Source organism: Chrysemys picta, chromosome 5, assembly GCF_011386835.1.
Source record: "Chrysemys picta bellii isolate R12L10 chromosome 5, ASM1138683v2, whole genome shotgun sequence".
Taxonomy (NCBI): Eukaryota; Metazoa; Chordata; order Testudines; family Emydidae; genus Chrysemys; species Chrysemys picta.
In genome coordinates this window covers 52,816,827-52,836,283 of record NC_088795.1, presented here as the reverse complement: position 1 = coordinate 52,836,283, position 19,457 = coordinate 52,816,827, and the positions used below count along the sequence as shown (strand labels likewise).

At 41.4% G+C, this 19,457-nt stretch overlaps 1 protein-coding gene across 3 annotated transcripts in view; it reads right to left on the bottom strand.

Moving 5' to 3' along the window:
• Positions 1-5,810: 5,810 nt before the first annotated feature.
• The window catches only part of NAA15 (N-alpha-acetyltransferase 15, NatA auxiliary subunit), a 58,550-nt gene continuing 44,903 nt past the window's right edge, over positions 5,811-19,457 (bottom strand). For 2 of the 3 annotated variants that reach the window (XM_005284342.5, XM_042850330.2), the window contains 3 exons: positions 14,252-14,395; positions 11,603-11,700; positions 5,811-7,281 (listed from right to left, as the gene is read on the bottom strand). In XM_005284342.5, coding sequence (XP_005284399.1) covers positions 7,081-7,281; positions 11,603-11,700; positions 14,252-14,395 — 443 coding nt within the window. In that variant the 3' untranslated portion in view covers positions 5,811-7,080. The remainder of the gene's footprint in view (positions 7,282-11,602; positions 11,701-14,251; positions 14,396-19,457) is intronic. The other variant, XM_042850331.2, reaches the window with a different exon arrangement.

Here is a 19,457-nt window from a genome sequence, read left to right as displayed (position 1 = left end):
TCGACCACGCTATTTGTCGGGGAGCCCGTGCGTAATGGACTCAACGGCTCTTCTCTCGGTGCCGGAGTCAACGGTGCCGACGTCGGCGCCTGAACTCTCAGCTGCTCTGCCACCGGACGTGAGTCCGAGGGTGGTCTCAGTGGTGCTGGTGACTGCGGAGGTGGAGCAGCTATCTCTGGCCTGTGGTGCCACTTTTGGCCAGGAGAATGAGACTGGTGTCATACTGGTTGTGGTGCTGGGGAACTTCGGTCTCTGTTAGAGTCCACCCGCGGTGTAGTACCTACTGCTGCCAGCGGGGCACTGCGCACTGAGGTGCTCGGTGCCGGGTCTCAGCACACCGCTGGGGGATCCGGGCTAAGAGATGCCTCCATTAGGAGCTGCTTCAATCTAAAGTACCGCTGCTTCTTGGTTCGGGGCCAGAACCCCTTACAAATTTTGCACTTGTCTGCCTGGTGGGACTCCCCCAGACACTTCAGGCAGGAGTCGTGGGGTTGCCCGTTGGCATAGGCTTAGCACAGGCTGAACAAGGCTTAAAGCCCGTAGCCTTGGGCATGAGCCCAGGTGGCAGGCGGGGAGGAGGGGGAGAGACCCCTTCCAACCCACTACTCTATGTATACCACTATAACTACAACTATTACTAAAACTACAACAACTGTAACAACTAACAACTATAGAAGAGAGAAACTCTAGGGAGAGAGGAGAACAGCGAAGCCGCGCTCCACAGTTCCAATGACCGTCACGGGCGGTAAGAAGGAACGGAGGGGGCGCTGGGTTGGCTGGGGTATATATCCAGTGCCATGAAGGTGCCACTCCAGGGGGCTCCACAGCTGACCCACCGGGTGTTGCTAGGGTAAAAATTCTCCAACGATTGTGCATGCAACGTGCGCACACCTAATTGGAATTGATATGAGCAAGCACTCGAAGAACTATTGTTGTATGTAAAGTAAATAAGATTTTTAAAATGTTTAAGAAGCTTCATTTAAAATTAAATTAAAATGCAGAGCCCCCCAGACCGGTGGCCAGGACCCTGGCAGTGAGAGTGCCACTGAAAATCAGCACACATACCATAGATTGCCTACTCCTGCCTTAGAACTATAAGCAGCTTAGGAAAGCCATTCTAAACCATCTTGGATTTTTCTCATGTCGCAAACCATTGAGTTGTGGTGGTGTAGCTTTCTTACAAACCTGCTGATGTATCACCTTGTAATTCAGCTGGTTGTCTTACGCTCTATCCTCCCTAAGCCCCCCTCCATAATGTGACTTGCAGGTCGTCAAGCCCCCATCTTAACCTTCAAAACAAACTGCAAAAAACCAACATTGAAAGCAGGCGTTTGTGTGAATATATAATTGTTTTGTCACACCACTGAAAAATGGTACACACTCCTGCAGTTTTCTTACTGCAACATGGCTAAGTTTACAGGTCCAGCAGATTTAGTAATGTTTTCATATCAACAAACACACTGACGATGCATTATTTTTTTACAAATCAGCCTAAAAGCCAGATCTTGACTGTGCTACTTCGTGCCATGGCTGTCAGTCTCCCCTTGCCTGTCAACTTCTCTCTTCCACTCTCATTGCTGCTTGTATGTTTTGGAGAGGAAGAGCCCCTGCACACAGTCCCTCCAAAAGTTACCAGATCAATGATTTGCTCATGCATTGTAGCTTTACTTTCCAAGAAACATAATCATAAGATTCAGATAAGACAATTTATACTCTTGTCCCTCAAATGATCCAATAATAGACATTCTGCAATTGAAACATTTCTAAAAATGTCACAGATGAGATTCACCAAGTTCAATACCACCTACCCAAATTTGGATCATAGCTTTAGTTAGTGATCAACAACTGAATCTGCACTCTGAACTGCACCTTATTGCTATTACAATTTGTCTACATTTACAGCACCTTTCCTCAGAGGATCCCAAAGCACTTGGCCACTGATGTTTGAAAAGAATGTTTACTAACATCATGTAAAACTAAACTATTTCACTTCAAAACAGACCTGCCTTGTCAATGTCAGGTATAAGTTATACTTGTAATACTGATTTGAGTGTTGGGAGAAAGGAACTGAGGTTAGTTCTTAAATTTTAACACCATACACAGATTTGGTGTTCATTCATAGTATTGAAGTTTAATTTAAAGGAAATCAGCTACTAGTCACTAAGGCAAAAAATTTGAGATCCTTATAAAAATCCCTTTTTGAATTTTAAGAATATCCAGAATTATCACAAAAATTGTGGGGTTTTGTGTAGGGATATTAAACTTTGTATTTCAGGGTTTAAGCCAATCTCTGTTAGAGATTAAAATGAGATAGTGTGTGTGTGTGTGTGTGTGTGTGTGTGTGTGTGTGTGTGTGTGTGTGTGTGTGTGTGTGTGTGTGTGTGTGTGTGTAATGTATGTAGGGCAGATTATCCTACATCCATCTACTGCAAGGTTCTTGCACCTTCTTCTGAAGCATCTGGGGCTGGCCATTGTCCGAGACAGGATAGTGGACTAGATGGACCTTGGGTCTGATCTACTATGTACGTTACTTTCCCCCCCATATTTGTTGAGCTTGCTAAAGTAAGTAGGTTTTATTCAGGCACAGTACTCAAGATGATAAATGTTCTTGGGAGAATGACCTTATGATCACCTCTTAAAGCTGTATTAGAGCAATACACCCTCACCATAAATTTAAAACAGATAGTTTGGGGCCGTTCCAGATCACTCAACAAGTCAGTTGTAGAGTTACTCAACTCTGCCAGTGCAGACTGGATCCCACCTGAAAATGAGTTAAGAAAACAAGTTATGAGTCTTCTTTTTCTACTTCCAAGGAACAGGAAGAGAGACCTTTCTAAACAAGTTCAAACTGAAGTCATTTTTAAACCAGTCATGCAAGGGTGGGTTTTAATTCAGTGTTTAATTTTAATTCAGTACATTTAGATCACAATATTGTACCAAGCTGTTTTCCATTTGTGTGGCTGGTGGCATGCAACCCCAGCAGAACCATCCTTGTTGGAATGGTAATTTAGCAGTGAAGTTGGCACTGGTTATAGTGGCCTTATAAGAAAACATCTTATCAAAGGAAGAGGTCTTAGCTTTATGTTTGAACCTTTTACTTAAACTTTATAAATAGCATTGTTGTTAATTATATGTACAAGGCGTGACAAAGCCATGGTATAGATATCTCAAGAATGTGGATAGGACGGACAGAAGAGAGTAAATTCCAGAAAGGATGATCAATTGACAGTTTTTCCCCTCTATTTGCTGATTTTTGCCCTAGTCATACATATTTATGTAGCAAGCAGGAATTAAAAAATGAAGGTGAGAGGGGAAGAGATAAACAGGGGGAAATGTTCTATGTTTCCCTACAAATGGTAGTATTAATCTATTTTGATATCACTGCTTGGAGCAGCTCCCTGCTAAAGGATGTAGTACTGTAAGAATTGATGGAAGATGAAACTTTATGCATTTCCTCTGTGGTGGAAAATACCCTTTTTATTCAGGATGGAATGTGTTGCATGGGCTCTGATTTTCTCTCAAATTGGTTTATCAGTAGTGTAATGGAACTCAATATTGCAGAACTTGATGCACCTAGCTATGCATTACTTGGAAGTTTTCAAAGGCTAGCATCTAAGGCAGAAGGAAACAAAGATGGACTCCTGAATTGGAAGGTTCTACTAAGATATTTTCCTGCTTTTCTCTTGTGCTTTCTTTTTGGGTGTTGGAACTTCAGGGGAAAGCATAGACAACCCATTCTGCAATTTGTGTTCCCAATGAAATTTGGTCTGCTTCTCCCATGAAAAGTCTCACCCTTTGCATTTTGGCTAGCTCCCTAAATACCATCTTGGTCCAGGAACCACTTTATCTTCTGACAACTATGTCATCTTTTGTATTAAGTCTCCTCTTTATGTGGATTACCCTGAGGCACACTAGGTGATCTTCTGTCAGGGAAAGAGCCTGCTTGGCTTTGACATTTAGACCTCAGCTTCTTATACCATGTACGCTGTGACTGTCATTGTTTGAACCAGGAAGTGCTCCTTCCTCAGGTGATATTGGACATCTTAAAGAGCCAACCCAACTTCTGCCATCTCTAGGAAGCTGAGGCTCTGAAGTCCTCCTGACCGTGACCATGTTCTGAGTATTGTGATGCCCCTGGTGTGCTCCTCACCTTGAAAGACTGGTGTCGATGGCGAGTATTTTGGGGTCCAGAATAGGAAGGCGGTCTCCTACCATCAGTGAGGGCTTTGTTACCACCAGCTGAAGGAATGAATTATTCTGGATGATAGTTTCACTTTTCTCTGCATTTCTTGCTGGAAATGGTTCCAAAACTTGAATCCCAGCAGTTCTCAATACGTTCCTGTCCATGAAGTATGCTCTATGCATTAAACAAGAACATATAGAAGCTACAGGTAAAGATGGATGGATGACACACTTGGTTGGTTCCATGATACTTCAAAGATTAGTGCTGGGATCTTAAAAGCCTTCTTTACATAGGGAAAATTACTTTAGCTTATCTTGCCTTGTAGGTGCACAGTCCTCCGAGAGCAGATCAGAGAGCTCTTTGTTTATCATGAACCACAGTGCCTGAAGGATGGATCAGGGGTAAAACTTTGAACAGAGATGGTGTGGCAGTGTCTAGTAATCTCAGCTAATGTGTGTGTGTGGGGAGACAGAGACCCAAACAAGCCATATCGATTGAGGCCCCTGGCAGAGTGAAGGTGATGGAGTGCCTCTTGGCTTGCCTGTTTTGCCTGATGAAAAGAGAATAAATAAGAGAATGAGTTTAGAGGGTGGTCCCATTCACACAGCAGAGCCCCAGAATGGAGAGAATAAGGGGGAAAAAAAAGATTTTGCTCCCTGCTGACTCACAATTAGCTATAAAAAGGCAGGAACACAGAACTGCCTGACTACAGTACCAGAGGCAGAGAAAGTGGCATGAGAGTTGAAGCAGCATGGCCAAAACTTGGACCCTTATGGACAAGGCTGAATTGCCTTCAGTATTTGCAGAAGAGGTGTAGTCCAATATCTTGGACTGAAGGAGGGGTCAGGATCTATACATCAGCACCAGTCGCAGAGTCAGTTAAAAAGTCTCCAAGGTATTTGAGATCCTGAAAGCCTGGCAGATTAAAACACAAATATGGCAATGCAACTTACATTTCACTACGTTTACAACATGAACTACACCTTTTGCATAAACAAGGATAAGTCTGTATCCATGAAAAGCATGCATATAAGTGGTGCTGAATGCATTACATGGAAAAAAATCAATAGTAAAAATTGCCCTTCCTATTTTAAGAGGAGGGTTAGAGAAACAAGTAGCCCCCCTAAAGGCCACAATTATACAAAGTGTCAATCATTAAATTCCAGAATATGAAAAAAGATACAATTTATACTTTCACTTAATTATGATATTCTGTAATTGAAATATTGCAAAGAAGGCACTGACTTTTTAGCCTATGGTCAATTTTTTCATTGCTTTATGGTCCATAAAAGCATCTGGGCACTTCTCTCATCTATACCATTAATGCAGGTGGCTTGAACTTTATTTTGCAAGTGATGAATTGCAGTCTACAATAGCTGTCAGCATAACCTTTGTTGTTGGTATTCTGAAGCCAAGTAGTAATGCATTTTGTATTATTGGATTTCCCTGATACTAAGCACTAATATATAATGCATTAGCACTTAATATACAATCAAAGTCCACCCATCAGCAGTGACACATTAACAGTGGAACTGAACAGCACATTAAATCAACTCTGAACTGCATCTCTCTCTTCATCCAGTAATTTACAAAGTCCAACACAGACTGGTTAAAATATTCACACAACTGTTTTTCAAAACATTTTATTGCATTATATTTGGTACCTTATGTTTGACAAAGGAAATTACATCTGTAACTGCAGGAATAAGAAGCTGGTCTGTTATTTGAAAAAAAAATCTTGGGCCCCTTAAAAGTTACAAAGTCTTGAGTTTGCCTGAAACAACTGAGCAAGAAATATATTCTTAGAAATGTAGGGCTTCAAGTATTACAAACCGGTGACACTGTGGAAAAGTTCCAGAGGTATCTAAACTGCAGCACTTGTTTTTCTCTGCATAACGTGAACAAGGCCTGCTGAGGTTTTAAACTATTAGTCTCTTGATCAGTCATAAAATGGTAGTCAGGAGTTCCGCTCTTTGTAACTTCAAGCCATAGTATGTTCTCATTTTGTTTTCACTCTATGTGAAAAATGCACACTATCTTTCTAATTAGTTGGTGCCACATCACAGTGCATAATTTCATTTGGTTCTTGCATTACAGTTTTAACAAGTTTGGCCAAACTATGCTGTGAGGTTCATCTCAAAAACAGCAGTGTTCTTTCTTTTCAAGTTTAATTAAAATGAAGAGATTGTTCTAACTGGTTCCTTCAGTTTAAAACTGTGGTGCAAGAACACCAAACTGATCGTGTACAGTGAACTTCGGAGACACAACAAGCTTATTGAACACCCTATGTTTCTTAATTCTGCTTGGTATCTATATGTCCCAGTCTCTACAACATCACATGTATGTTGTAGGTTTCTCTGTAAATAGTGATTCACAATGAATACTTCCTATGAATAGAATCATCTCCGTATCAAAATCAGTCAGATGCTAAAGCCCCAACAACTCTTTGTGCTCAGTGAAAGAATCCAGTGCTAAAACAGCGTTTTTGCTGTCTGAGATAATAGTAATCTCACAAGACAAATTTAAAGTAATATTTCTGCCACACACCTGCTCTGAGGGCTATGAGCCTCCAGATTTCATATAAATTAGTTTAAAAACATGGGGTAGGTAGGTAAGGATAAGGGTTTTTTTTTTCTTCAATTTTAGCAGCTTTTAATTTTTCTTAAGAAACTGAACAACCTATATCCAGTAATATGTTAGATATTTTATATATATACTTTGTCAGCAGGATAAAAAAAGTAAAACTATTTGAAGGCAACATTTTTACTCCTTCCTTTCTCTGTGTAAGTTAGAACAATTCAGCAGGTGCGTGACAAAAATATTATACACCAGATATGGACCAATGTTATTCCATTCTTTCTTCCTTTTCCTTTTTTTTTTTTTTTAAACAAAGTTGTTCATATTTCATTGGCCAGTTCTTCAGTTTCTGCAGAACTATCTCCATTAACTGTGATCTTCATATCCTCTTCATATCCAGGGGGCATGAAAGCCAAAGCATAAGGGAAAAGCTTATGACAATTCGCTCTGTAAGTTTCAGCTGCTTCTTTACAGTCTCCCAGGCTACCATCATTCAAAGCTTCTAATACCTCCATACACGTCTAATTAAAACAAAAGAACGAAGTGTTAAATCTTCTTATAAATATTCATCTATGACACTCATTAAAAGATATAATACTTCTGAATATATAGTTATTTTCTAGCTTCTGCCCTACTTTCAAATGTGTATTTTTCTAAATAAATACATATACAGAACATTATGCATATTTGAGAAAGTCATACGAACATTTTTAGACTTAGTTTAAGGGCATAGCTGCAAAAGCCTTTTTATAGCATATTGTAAAAATACTAAATTTACTCTCTAGAGTCAAAGCATCAAGTAAAGTGAAATTTCTAGCCCTACTAGTTGCAGAGAGTCTTTTAACACAAATAATTATCACTTCACTTTGTTGACTCTCCTGGCAGAAAAAGCTGGAAGAGCATCAAAGTGTCAACACCACACAATTCCAGAGGTCAGCAATTCCAGTGATAAAGCATTTGATTTAAATTTTGTCTCTAGCTTTACCTACACGATTCTAGATGAAATCAGAATTATTTTTTCCTAAATATTTGGACTGTACAATTATGTGACTGTGTCTCGGACTCACTAGAGTTTATAAAACAAAGGAAAAAATACTTAGTAGTTATTTTTCATTTATAGGTGTTTTGCATTGCAAGAGATCCATATTCCTGCAATAACACTCCTCATATATAACTAATGGGACCGCATTACTCAAAATCCTCAGCCAGTGGGTTCCAGAAGGTACCAGTGTACACCAGTGCAGTGGAACTCTAAATAAGCCACAGCACTTCCAAGTATTAGCTCCCAAGTAAAAGGTGTGATTCTTAAAAAACTGTTACAGAAGCCCCAACTCTAAGGCAAAAAAAGGCCCAGTTACAGGAACAAAAATACTATTCAAAAATTACACGGAAGTATGTTTTCTTTTTATCAAATGTAGATGCCTTGCAATAGATCCAAGTCCCTGGAGACTCAAAGAGTTACAAGAATAATGTGCCCTTTATTAAAAAGGGTATAGAACTCTGCATTAAAGTGGGCCTGCAAGCAGAAGAGTTTGGAAAGAATACTTGAAGACACCTTGATAACCACACAGGGAAAAGATACTGGACCAGAAGAATGACATAGTATAGAGAAAACTGTGGAGAACTGTCTGCAAATTATAAAGACATCCACTAAATAAAACATCTGGGAGGTATAACAGGTAGAGCATTCATAACTCAAAGACTTATAACACTGGTGGCAAAAATCTAGATTTTTACTATGAGGCTGAATTAAAGCAATAATACTTTATGAGTACACCTCTACCCTGATATAACATGACCTGATACAACACGAATTCGAATATAACGCGGTAAAGCAGTGCTCCAGGGGGGCGGGGCTGTGCACTCCGGCGGATCAAAGCAAGTTCGATACAACGCGGTTTCACCTATAATGCGGTAAGATTTTTTGGCTCCCGAGGACAGTGTTACATCGGGGTAGAGGTGTATTTGAAAACTCCATGTAGTTTCCCTACATTTGTTAAAAAAGGGTAAATGGGATGACTCGGGTAATTATAGGCCTGTCAGCCTGACATCGATCCTAGGCAAGATAATGGAGCAGCTGATACTCAATTAATAAGGAGTTAAAGGGTAATATAATTAATGTCAATCACTATGGGTTTATAGAAAATACATCCTGTGAAACGAATATGATATCTTTATTGCTGAAATTACAAGTTTGGTTGATAAAGATAATCGTGTTTACATAACAGACTTCTGTAAGGTGTTTGACTTGATATCACACAATATTGTGATTAAAAAACTAGACCGACATAAAATGAACATGGCACACACTGAAAGGATTAAAAACCAGCTCACTGATTAGTTTCACAACGGGGAATCGTCATCAAGTGGGTGTTTCTCCAGTGGGATCGCACAGAGACTGGTTCTTAGCCCTATGCTACTTAACATATTTGCAGAGGACACAAAAATTGAGGGAGTGATAAAAATGAAAAGGACGGGTCACTGATTCAGAGTGGTCAAAGTCTCTTGATGTGCTGGACGCAAGGAAACAATATGCATTTGACTAGGGCTAAATGTATACATCTATGAACAAAGAACATAGGCCATACTTACAGGATGGGGGACTCTATCCTGGGAAGCAGTGACAAATAAATTTGGGGATTGTGGTGGATAATCAGCTGAACATGAGCTCCCAGTGTGATGCTGTGGCTGAAAGAGCTCACACAATCCTGGGATGCATGAACAGGGAATTTTTGAGTAGGAGTAGAGAGATTATTTCACCTCTGTACTTGATATTGGTGCAACTGCTGCTGGAATACTGTGTCCAGTTCTGGTGCCCACAGTTCAAGGATGTTGATACATTGGAGAGGGTTCAGAGGAGAACCACAAGTATGATTACAGGATTAGAAAACCTGCCTTATAGTGATAGATTAAAAGGGTATGTCTACTCTGCAATTAAACACCCATGGCTGGCCCATGTCAGCTGACTCAGGCTTGAGGGGCTTAGGCTATAGAGCTGTTTAACTATGGCATAGGCCTTTGGGCTCGGGCTAGAGCCTGGGCTCTGGAACCCCACGAGGAGGAAAGGTCCCAGAGCCCAGGCTCCAGCTCAATGGTCTACAAAGCAATTAAAGAGTTCTCGAACTGATCCACTCTCTCTGCAGGCTGCAGTCACTGCAAAGAATAAAGGTCTTCATGCGAGTTCAAGATTACACGAAGTAGCTCAAAATCCAATTTCTATTTACTGCTAATTGTTGGAACTATTAGGCTAAGAGTATTTAAGATGTCTGACTTCCTGATAATTAGTGGTTCTTGGATTATGAGAATGCTATAATTAATCCTACCCTTCGAGTGGCTATTCAGTGTATTCTTAGTCTATTTTTAATGCAAGCAATCATTAAGTCACTAAAATTCAGAGTCAGACTTCCCTTCGCTGGTTAAGAAAATAGTACCACAATGCTGGAAAGCATCAACAACTCCATGTATAGCTAGCAGTTCTGTAAAGAGTTCTGTTCTCAAAGTATCACCGAAAAACATTTTCTATTTTAGGACGATTATACTGAAAAAACTCAACTTCACAGCTAGTCTACTATACTGGGAATAAGAAACTGGTGACATGTGATGCTGATAAATGGTTTATTTTTAGTTTAACATGAAACATCACTAAGTTCTATTGTAAGTATATGAATTCTGCTGTAGAAAACCTGAGTTTTTTCTTCCAAGAATGTGAAGAGACAGACAGGTCTGCTACAACAACTAATGAACATTGATCTCGGTAGTAAGAAAGGAACTAGACAGCTGGCAGCACAAGAGGCACTTGGGTTCTGCAGCTGGGGTTATATACAATGCTAGAGCCTAATGGCTTAGCTTTTTGAGCTGTAGGCATTCCAGTCAAGCACTAGGAGCAAGAGCCAAGGAGCATACTGAAAAGAACAGCCTTTGAAGAATCACATTTTCTAGTAAGTCCAGGAGTGCTGGAAATTTTTTTTTATAGTGGGAGTGCTGAGAGCAACTGAACCAAACTGTAAACCCTGCATATAATGGAAACCACTTCAAGCCAGGGGGTGCTGCAGCACCCTCCGCACCCTTAGTTCCAGCTCCTATGAGTAAGTGTCAAGGGCATTGAAGGACGGAGGAGAAAAAGAGGAAATTAAGAAGAATTTTGTACATTAATCCAGACAGTTTAGATCTCTTCATTCTGATTTGTTTAAAATACACCTCTACCCCGATATAACGCTGTCCTCGGGAGCCAAAAAAATCTTACCGCATTATAGGTGAAACCGCATTATATCAAACTTGCTTTGATCTGCCGGAGTGCGCAGCCCCGCCCTCCTGGAGCACTGCTTTATCACATTATATTCGAATTTGTGTTATATCAGGTCGCTTTATATCGGGGTAGAGGTGAGGCTGCAATTATAATGACCTTTATCTGAGGTCCCAATACTAGATTTTCAGTCATCAGATACATGTTGTCCTAATTCTTTCCTATATTATTTCTTCCTGAAAGAGAGAATATTTCACAGATTCCAAGTCCATATGCCCCAAGAAAGAGCAGGATAAAAGATTCCTAAGTCTGTGGCAAAAGCAGTTAAGATGGGAAAGAAGCTATTTTAACAGTTTTTATGACTGACAAAAGCATCCTAAAGTCAGGATTTCTGCCCATCTGCAGAATACCAGATTATGGATGTACCAACTGTCTAACACAATCTAAAACTTCCCAAACAACCAAAATGATATTGCTTACAGAACCAAGAAGTTTAAGGGGGCTAATACAGCAGGGAGACAAAACACATGAACAACACTCCTGGTGCCAATTATCTAGAAGAGGCAAACTCTCAGGTTCCAAAAAAATCTCCCCTTTACCTGAAGATTCCTGTTGGTAAGGGATTCATCGAGGGATGTTGCCAGCTCCACTGCTCTTTTCTGACTGGAAGGATCCAAATAGTACACCATTTTGGCAGCTACAAGAGAAAAATAATTTTCTCCAGCATAATATCAAGTCAAACAAGTCTGTATTACACAATATTACACAGCTCTGAAAAAAAAGGGATACTGAGTTCTAGATCAAAGTTCAAAACTGGCCCAAAAGGATTCCCATTTGGAGTCTTGTGTTCAATGTTCTTCATATTAGAGTAAATAAATGGGTGCGCTATGTCTATTTTTTAATGCACAAGATTCTACATAAAACAAATTAAGATTGGCAAAGTTGTTGGTGGTTTCAAAATACAAAATAGGCATGGAGAATGTACTAACCTCTAAATGCTAGTGGTGGCCCCTCTAGATCAAAGCTGAGGCACGATATCAGGGCTGTGTTGGGAACCCTGCATCACCACTGCCCAGGCTGTAATGCAGCAGCTACTAGAATATGTAATCACCATTGGGAAAGGGTGCTATGGAAAACCATGACTTGAAAAATGAGGACACCTAATAACTGGATGATAAACTACTAGGCGGAAGTAAACATGGGAGATTAAGAGGGAAGGTTCTACCATAGGTGCTAGAACTAAGGTTGGTGAGGGTGCTGCCCCACCCCCTGGCTTCAAGTAGTAATAACAACCCAAATACATGGTTGCCACCTTCAGCACCCTCACTATAAATATTGTTCCAGCACCACGGGGTTCTACTGGTGAGGTCGAGGGAATAATGCCCTGATAAGAAGGCCAACTCTTTATGCCACTCTGCAGGAAAAGTGGAGGTTTGTATTCAAATTACTGTCTGCACCTTGGAGATTTTTCACCAGCACTAAACATTTTAACACATTTTAGGAAACCTGTATTAATATAATATTATGGTTGACATTTCAGACATACATGAAGAAACTCAAATTTGGCTTCCCACAGCTATTACAAATCATCCACTTGTAGCATTTCTATCATTGTGTATCGTGTTAATTTTAATGCTTTAATATAATATTAAAAAAATACATTTAAAAAAATGTTTCCGTTCAAAAGTCAAGCACTCAAAAGTTCCAAACTGACAGAATCCACGCTGCCCATGCAACCTTAGATTGGCCTCTTGTGCATATACATGATAGCCTTTTATCATGATTACGTTACGTTACATTTTCCTCAGGATCCCTGCTTCATACAGTAAATGAGTAGTTATTCAGTATTTCAGTTTATCCTCCTCATTAAATAAGGGATCTACCACACACTGAATGTAAACCATCTAAATCCTGCACTGAATAAAAAATTATTATTAATTTCCTGGTGAGTGTGTATCCTGAGTTCACCATACTGAGTACTTTAAGAACAATGAATTTATCTTTCCAACACTCCAGTGAGATTAGGTGGCATTCATACAACTAGGGAAATGAGGCACAAAGAGATCAAGGACAAAACTGTTGTAATTAAAAACAAAACAAAGCACCCCTTAAAAATAGAAGTTCCATCACATGGAATCACACTCATCCTCATCTTGGGTCATCAGAAAGATTGAGACCTTTAGACACACAGCACAGACATCCACCTCTTCAGCTAATGGTGTAACTGGTAGCAGTACAGTAGACTGTTATTGTCTATATGGAACAGCCACTAAAGGGGATGAGACACTTTGCCAGTGAGTTTCACAGCTATTTGCTGACAGCAGAAGAATATACAGACTTAGGACACCTGGCTGCAATTCCAGGTTAAGTGAGAGAGTGTTCTCTAGTGGCTACAGGCCATTCTACAGATTCCTGCCCTACTGGAGCCAACCAATTCAGACAATGTTTGAGTCAAACTGCAGCAGAAGCTCTTCCGTGACACATCAACCCTTATGTTGAGAACTCTACATTGCAGAGCTCTATAGTAGAGATGGCAGCTGCCTGAATCTTGTGCAGCATATTTAGACTACTGGACCCACTATTTATTATCTATTTTGATCAAATACCACTTGTTGCCAATACCATTTGCAGTTGTAATCTCTGATTTGCACCAAATTTAATCCAACAATTTCAGAAACAGAAAACCAGCATTGAAAGAATCACGGATTCTAAAATCAATGAATTATTGCCAGAATTAGGAAAAAAGCTTGCTGGACAAGTGTTTCACAATATTAAGTTTTTCCATTTAAGGGAAACTTCCCATCCCCAGGATATTTTAAACTTAATGAATCAATAAAATACAATTATTTTGTATAGTGTCATTCATATAAACCGTATCCCAAAACATTTTAGAATTAACAGTTAGCATTAAAAGATCTTTCATGACACTTCACTTATGCCAGAAATGTCTATGGGCCAGAGGTGATGCAAAGATTTTTTACACAGTGCAGCCAAGAATTGAGGCATACAGGGAGAGATATTAAGATATATAGGCAAGGACAAAAAGTTGTTTTCAACTGAGAATTTAAATGGATACAAGAAAGCCATTCCAGATGGAAAAAGCAGCCTATCACACCTATAGTGTGGGAACAGAGTGGGGCCAATGCTATATGGGCATAGGAAGTGGGAAAGAGGAAGAGAAAGATAAGGGTCCTTGAGGTAAATCCACAGAAACAGGAAACAATTTAGAAATAACAAAAACAAAGTACCTGATAACCTATGTGGTAGTGAGTCATAGTTCTTTTTAAGGAAAGCTTCATTGAAGTTCTTTGGATTAGTTGCCCCAAAAAGCCGATTCATTTCTTGATTTAACACTGTTCTAACTGTATCGGGTAGATCTTTACTTTCGGATACTATTGGGTAAAAAGGAAAACAAATCTTTAACACAAATATGGATATTTTCTACCATTAATCACAGCAAAATATAATTGACTTGAAAAATATCACCCACCATTTTTATATTAGTGTAATTGAAAGAAATCAGTGTCAACTGAAAATTCATTAAGATGAAGAAAGGTAAATAACCAAAAAGTTCTATTTTTTCCTCTTTATACTTTATCACTAATAAGCCTTTACAGACAAAAAGATTGCAAACTGTGCTTTTACAGATTATATTGAGGGTAAAGGTCATCTCATTATAGAAATGCCAAATACTATAACAATTGCTGGTGCCCAGAAGTTGACAAAAATAATAGCGATTTACTCTACAATAACTGTGGTTCTTTGAGATGCTGTAGGCAGTGTGGATCCTACTGTACAGCGTGCATACATCTCATGCATCCAAGAACAGAAATTTGAGTAGCAGGGTGTGTCAAGGGCGCACATGTCGTACAAAGGCATAAAGGGTGGGGCAGCTATGACCCTCCTTCAGTTCCCTCGCAATTTGAAGCCAGTGACAGCTAAAGACACCAAAAAGCGGGGATGGATGGCAGGTCATGAGATCTACAGTGACTACAACATCTCAAAGAACCACAATTACTGTTGGGTAAGTATCATTCTCTTTTCTTTGAGCATGATACAAGATGGAAATGCACTGCGCAATCCACTTCAAGGCTCTCTGAGATGAGATGGCTTGGCCTTTGGATGGAACAGAAGGGGCCACAAAGAGGCAGGGAGACAGCTAAAATGGATCAGGTCCTATTAAAGTAATACAGTAAATGCTCTGGATGCGTGTCCAACGTGTGTAGTTTCTTCTCTCCTATTGTGTGTGATTTCGGGAAGAACACTGGCAAGGTTAGGTACAAATCTGAGACTACCTTAGGGATGAACTTGGGGTGCAGTCTTAGCACTACCTAGACCCTACAGAAGGATGGGCAAGTGGATATTGCTGCTAGCTCGACCTAGAGAACACCAAACACTTGTTTCAGGAGCAGCACATAATCTAGTACCTTTGGTATTGGTGCCCCAATTGGGTCTAAGTTGTTTTGGGTTGCCCAAAGGGAAAATCTTTTCTACTTTGAGAGTAAGTCTTCTTGATGGAAGACCTTCTACTTTGTATGAGAATTAATGAAACTTGAAGGGAACAACCTATTAGTACTGCTTAACCAGCCAACATCCAAGCTGTCAGGTGCAATGACTGGAGGTCTGCATGGTAGATGAAGAGGATACTCACCTTGTGAAGTAACTGTGGTTCTTTGAGAAGTGGGTCCTTACGGGTGCTCCGCTTCAGGTGTGCGTGCACCTCTTGAGCCTTTGATTGGAAATTTTCTGTTGGCAGTATCTGTTCTGCCCATGTGTGCGCTCTACACAACATTGTGCTGTGCACTGAGGGTATATAGAGCTGTGAGTGCAAATCACCCTCAGTTCCTTCTCTATTTGAATGTTCAACGAAGAAATCTAAAGCAAAAGGGAAAGAGGGCGAGTAGTGGAGCACTCATAGGGACACACATCCCAAAGAACCACAGTGACTGCCCAAGGTCAGTAACTTCTTTGAGTAGGGTTTCCATGGGTGCTCCACTTCAGGTATCCCCACAGGGAGAAGGGAGCTTTGGAATTGAGTCCAAGACTAAAGACAGTACAGCAATACTAGGAACCACATCAGATCTGACAGCATGGATCATGGAACAGCGTTTAGAAAAAGTATGCAATGAGGGTCATGTAGCAGCTCTGCATATCTCGGACACTGGAATGCTCTTGAATAAACCTGGGGAAGTTGCCTGTGATCGGGTAGAGTGTGGTATTATCGCTTGGGGAGATAGAGCACCAGCTGCGATGATACACCCAGAGATCCACCTAAAAGTCTCCGTGTAGAGGTTGTGGACCCCCTGGATCTCTCTGCGATGGAGACAAACAGTCTAGGTGATTTCCAAAATTGCTTGGTCTCATCTAGATAAAAGGCCAATGCATGTCTAATGTCCAAAGTATGAAAGGAGGTCTCACACTGAGATCTATGTGGATTAGGGAAAAATCCTGATAGATGAATAGCCTGGTTAAGATGAAAATCTGACAGCACTTTAGGTAAGAATTTAGGGTACAGCTGTAAAAAGACCTTATCCTTAAAAAATACCATAAATGGAAGGTCTGTGAACAATGCCCCAATTTCCCCAACCTTGTGGGCTGATGTGATAGCTTCTAGACAGGCCATATTCATAGATAATGGAAGCAAGGAGCAGGTTGCCATAGGTTCAAACAGAGGTCCCATGAGGTATCTAAATACCAAATTGAGATCCCAAGAAAGAGTAGGATCCTTAACCCGGGGTATAGATACCCTTAATAAATCTTGAGGGCATAGGATGAGCAGTGTTCTCCATTATGCTCCTGTGGAAAATGTTCAATAAATGCTGCAAACGATGTAATTTGTGAAGTTATACTTGGCCATGATTGCCTGACAGTTTGCTATCCAAAACTAGAGGGTCGCAGATGAGTAAACCCTTCAGCCAAGAAGGTCTAACCTCTTCTGGTCCTTACAAGGGGGAGACCTAGAGTGATGCTGTTTACCCCCCTCATTTACTTCCATTACCATGGAATTAGGTGAGTGGGTGGGAAAACAAAAATTCTGAGTCCCTCGGAGAGACATAATATTTCTTATCTGCCCATTTGCAAGTTGGTGGGATGGTGGCATGAATTTGCCACACAGTCTTCACTGGATCTAGGAGCATTTCATTAACAGATAGTCAACAACACCCACATGGGTTGCGCTGAAAGAGCTGGACAGAGCTTGTGATGTGGGTCTTTATCCTTCAGATCTCTCTTGAGGAGGTTGTCAGCCACCCTCTTCACAAGGTTCTTGAACTGTCAAAAATCACTGGCTATCGGTGGTGGTGTAAGCAAGACTGCCTCATTAAGAGTCGAGGATGAAATAAGAGTTCGAGGGATGGCCTCCTTATCCACCCTAGTCTCCTGCTCTTCAAGAGCCTCCTCATGTTGGGGATTTGATAGAACAGATTGTTTAGCCCTAGCTTCTCAGTGCAATGGAGTTAGAGATCTGGCGAACTGTTGCTGATCCCAAGGATCCCAGTATGGCATGGGGGGGAGGGGGCATATTGGAGAGGGGGAGGCACTCAATACTGATCTCTCCATCCCTGTTGTGGGTAAGGATCCTTGTCAAAGTATGGGTTACTGTATGGATGTGGAGGGGAACCTGCACTGATGAGGAGGCTGATCGAAGGTCTCCGTCCTCCTCCTCAGTGTCCTCCAATGGGTAGGCGGGGGGCAGTAGAAAAAGACAGAGAATCTTGTGGTACCAGGAAGCAATGATAATCCAAAGACCGGGGTCTCAGTACTGGGAGTCATTCGGTACCCCTAAGAAGTGGGGACTCTGGATCATCTAAACCTGGCATGTCTCTGGAGTTGCAGAATTCCTGCAGTACCGAGTGGGTCAGTATTGATGCAGCAGTTGAGGTGGACGATACTGTTGATCTGGAGCCAGGATGAAAAGTGTCTGGTGCTTCAATTTTCCTGGGAACAACAGTGCCGAGTGAGAAGACACTGATGATAAGTCTGATGTAGACTGTGCCATTCTAGAGGAATGTATGTCCTGGACCTCCCTGTCCTTCACAGACAATACTGGAGGGCCTGCTAGAGCTATGCTTCTCAAAAGCACTCCGGGGTCGCCCAGATCTGCTGAAAAGTCCAGAGAAAAGTCTTTCATTTCCAGAGTACTGAGCCGAGCCATTGAGAACTCCAACTCCATAGACTCAGTGGGAGATTGGGGCCTTCTGGGAGCCAGCTCTTTGTGGTGAGAGACCAAGCTCCTCTTCTTTGGAGCATTCCCAGAGTCCTCTGAAATCTTGCCCCTCTTAGGAGAGACCTGGCTGAGGTCGAAGGGGCACTGGATCTGGGAAGAGACAGATGTATGGCATGTGTGCCCAATCCTGTCCTGACTCAGAAGTGGGTCGAAGGGAGCACTCCATCATCAGAAGCCTCAGTTTGGCCTCCTGATTCTTCTGTGCTCTAAATTTGGGAGGTAGGCAAAAGTTACACTCTTGGGACACATAGGACTCTTCCAATAAGGCATGGCCAAAGTGGACATACTAGAGTTCTGCCTCACACCAAGGTGGTAGAGAAGAAACTGAGGCCGGTTTGCCAGTGCAACTCTATATACCCTTGGTGTGTGGCATGCATATATGTGGGCTGAACAGATTCTGCTAATGGAAAATCTCCGATCAAGGGCTCAAGAGGCACAAGCACACCTGAAGTGGAGCATCCACAGGGACACTACTCAAAGAACTGACTGTGATTCCGAGATATTATGTCCAAAGTAGGCCATGAGGTGCCCGGGAGGTCACGTGAACGTCTACAGCAGATTCAACAACCAAAAATCTGTCTCAGCCAGTAAAGAGCTATCAGGATTATTGTAGCATGATCTCTCCTGATCTTGGATGCTATTCTGAAGATCAGGGGAATCTGTGGGAAGACAAGAGGAGTCCTTGATACCACCAAAGAAAGGTGTCCAGCAATGGTCCTGGCCTCATGCCTCCTCTGGAGAAGTCTGTCATTTGGTGTTCTCCTCTGTGACAAACAAGTCTACTATAGTAGCCCCTCATTAATTAAATATGGGATCTATGACATTTCCTCATTGGCCACTTGTGGTTGGTCACTGCATGTCTAATTAAGAAGTCTGCCAGGTCACTGCTGGGAAGTGGGATGTTCAGAGCCAGTGGGATTATCCCATGTTGATGGCTCCACTTCCAGGCAGACAGAGCATGATCAAGCTCCTCCCTGCTTATATAGTACATCTTGGATGCACGGTCAGGATCTGCACCCACTGTGCACTCCTGCAGAACAGGCAGAAACACTATGCATGGCAGCCTGATGGGTCTCATCTCCAGGATGCCTAGTCATAATTCAGATTATCCTGAGACCATGTCCCTTGTATCTACAGGTGGCTCAGGTGGGCACTCCTGGCTGTCCCTGAAGCATCTGTGATGTGTATCAGTCAGGGAGGGGATAGAGAACAGGATCCCTGTTCTGCTG